Source organism: Sphaeroforma arctica (genome assembly GCF_001186125.1).
Source record: "Sphaeroforma arctica JP610 unplaced genomic scaffold supercont1.417, whole genome shotgun sequence".
NCBI lineage: Eukaryota > Ichthyosporea > Ichthyophonida > Sphaeroforma > Sphaeroforma arctica.
Window position 1 is genome coordinate 71,130 of NW_014040141.1, and position 2,395 is coordinate 73,524.

A 2,395-nucleotide genomic window follows, 5' to 3' on the forward strand; every position below is an offset into this window, starting at 1 on the left:
GACATATACGTACACCTGAAGACTTATGTAATACAGATAGTGCATGGGCCACATACGTAGGTGTGCACTGCGGCGGTGATTGCGCACATGGCCGCCAGTAATGCATTGAGCCGAGTGAGTGCCATCACAGCCGATGGTTTCTTCGCTTCCAAATCACTCCAGAAAGACTCTCCCTCTGCAAGCTAGGGTTATAGAGTTATAGGGTTTTAGGGTTTGTGTGTTTTAGAGTTGCCGTGTGTTAATGTTGGCTCAGCAAAAGAGAAAAGGCTCAGCAACAGAGACACATGGTATGGCTATGTGTTAATGTTGGCTGACAGTTATATGTTAATGTTTTAGGGTTCAGGGTTGTCGTGTGTTATTGTTGGCTGAAAGTTATATGTTGATGTTTTAGGGTTCAGTGGTGTCGTGTGTTATTGTTGGCTGACAGTTATATGTTAATGTTTTAGGGGTTAGGGTTGTCGTGTGTTAATGTTGGCTCACAGTTATATGTGAATGTTGGCTCTTAGTCAATGAGCGTGTGATGAGATGTCAAAAGAAAGCGAATGGGCGCGCAATTGCAGCTGACGTGGCGCAACACACTGAAGTAAGAGTACTCATGACACTCGTTAACATGTCACACTAATTGACACATGTAACTCATGACACTAATTAAATAACGCATGACACAATATAAGTCATGACACTAATTAATCAACGCATGGCACTAATTAACGCATGACACTAACTAATTCACGCAAGTCAAAGACATACCACTGCCTGGATACAGTTCACCGCCTGCTGTGCCACGTAAGTGACTGTGTGTAGTGTGAGTCGTATGACTCTGTTGTCGTTGGCATCGGTTGCTGTGGGTGTTGTGGCGGCTGTAGTGCTGATGACCACTCGCGAAGCATCTTCCACCTGATGATTGTGGCATGAGCGATTAATGCGCTACTAATTTCTAACTAATTTGCAACTATAATTAGAAGACAGACAAGTTTGTGTACCATCGATTGTATATTTACCTCTTTGTGTATCCATTTGCTGTAGGGTTTTAGGGTTTGAAACCCCTAACTCCTAAACCCTATACCCAAACCCACATGTGCATACCGTTTGGACCAAAAACCAGGGCAGGACGGTGGGAACGAGGTGGTTGGTGCGTATTGTGTGGGCTGTATGGCCGTCTGCTGCCCTCTCATCCGTTGCCGTGGGGTGTGTGATGTCCTGTGTGTCTCTCTCTCTGTGTGTGTCTGTGTGCGTGTCTGTGTGTATATCTCTCTGTGTGTGTGACAGTGCTTCGTACGCTGCGGGGAATCGGTCACCGTCTATGGCGTGAGCTGTCAACAACGCCATCCAATCACAAGTCAACGGTTCAGTAGTGCTGTCGTCATCGTCTGATGCAGATGGTCAATACACACGCAATTAGAAACAATACGTGCGTATGTAAATGAACCACAAACCTGTATAGGCTGACGTGTGATGAGAATAGACACATACGGACTATCTAGACTGTGTACGTATGATCCAACCCAAACCAACCCATCGCGTCACATCACATGAGAACAGAACAGAACAGAACAGAACACAGCACAGCACATCACATCACGCCATACGCAATAGAGGACGTACCGTCGCTGAAGAGAACGGTGGCCCAGTGTGCAACCATTGCCCACCACAGCCACTGCCCCTGCACACCTAACAGGTCGTCGTACACACTCTCGTGTGACACGGCACACACGTGCACTAGACTCTCAACCAGACACAGCAGCCCATGCGCCTCACTCGCCATGGCAGTGTGTGCTGCACTGGTGGGCGTTGCGGGTGACGCAGCGGTGGCTGTCGGGTCGGTTGCAGGTGGGGCAGGCGTAGGGGCTGTGGTTGTTGCAGATGATGTGGGTAATGTAGATGTGGATGAAAGAGTGTGTTGTTGTTGTTGTCGTTGTGCATGATCCATAATGCGCTGAATAGCCGTAGGGAACATCCACTGCCACACAATGGTTGATGTGTGGCTGTTGCCCACACAGCCGTTGAACAGTGTCTGCAGACACGTCCTCAGTGTAGCATTGACTATACTGAAGTGGTGCAGAGTGAAAGAGGTGGTGATGACTCATCAGTGTGTGTGTATGGACTTGTAGTTGACAAATATTGTACATAGGACTAATGTCACTCCTGCAATGGGTACCACACCTTGTCCTGTGCATTCATTAACCAAGTGCAAGCCAACACGTTTAACCACACACACACATATGTCTGTGTAAGTATGTGCGCAGTTGTGTGCTTACGGTATGAACTAACCACTACAACACACACGCATGCAAAGGGATGAGGTATTAAATAGCCCCACTATTCGATAGCTACACATCTGAAACTTCGCAGATAAGAGGATCACATGTATCGGTATATACACAGCAAGTGTGCT

General features: G+C 47.4%; 1 protein-coding gene across 1 annotated transcript in view; it reads right to left on the reverse strand.

Moving 5' to 3' along the window:
• SARC_06058 (hypothetical protein) overlaps positions 1-2,048 on the reverse strand; it is a gene marked incomplete at both ends in the record, with an annotated part of 12,417 nt that extends 10,369 nt beyond the window's left edge. The window contains 4 exons of the mRNA XM_014300062.1: positions 57-182; positions 751-897; positions 1,087-1,370; positions 1,606-2,048. Of these exons, the coding sequence (XP_014155537.1) occupies positions 57-182; positions 751-897; positions 1,087-1,370; positions 1,606-2,048 (1,000 nt within the window). The remainder of the gene's footprint in view (positions 1-56; positions 183-750; positions 898-1,086; positions 1,371-1,605) is intronic.
• Between the last annotated feature and the right edge of the window lie 347 nt (positions 2,049-2,395).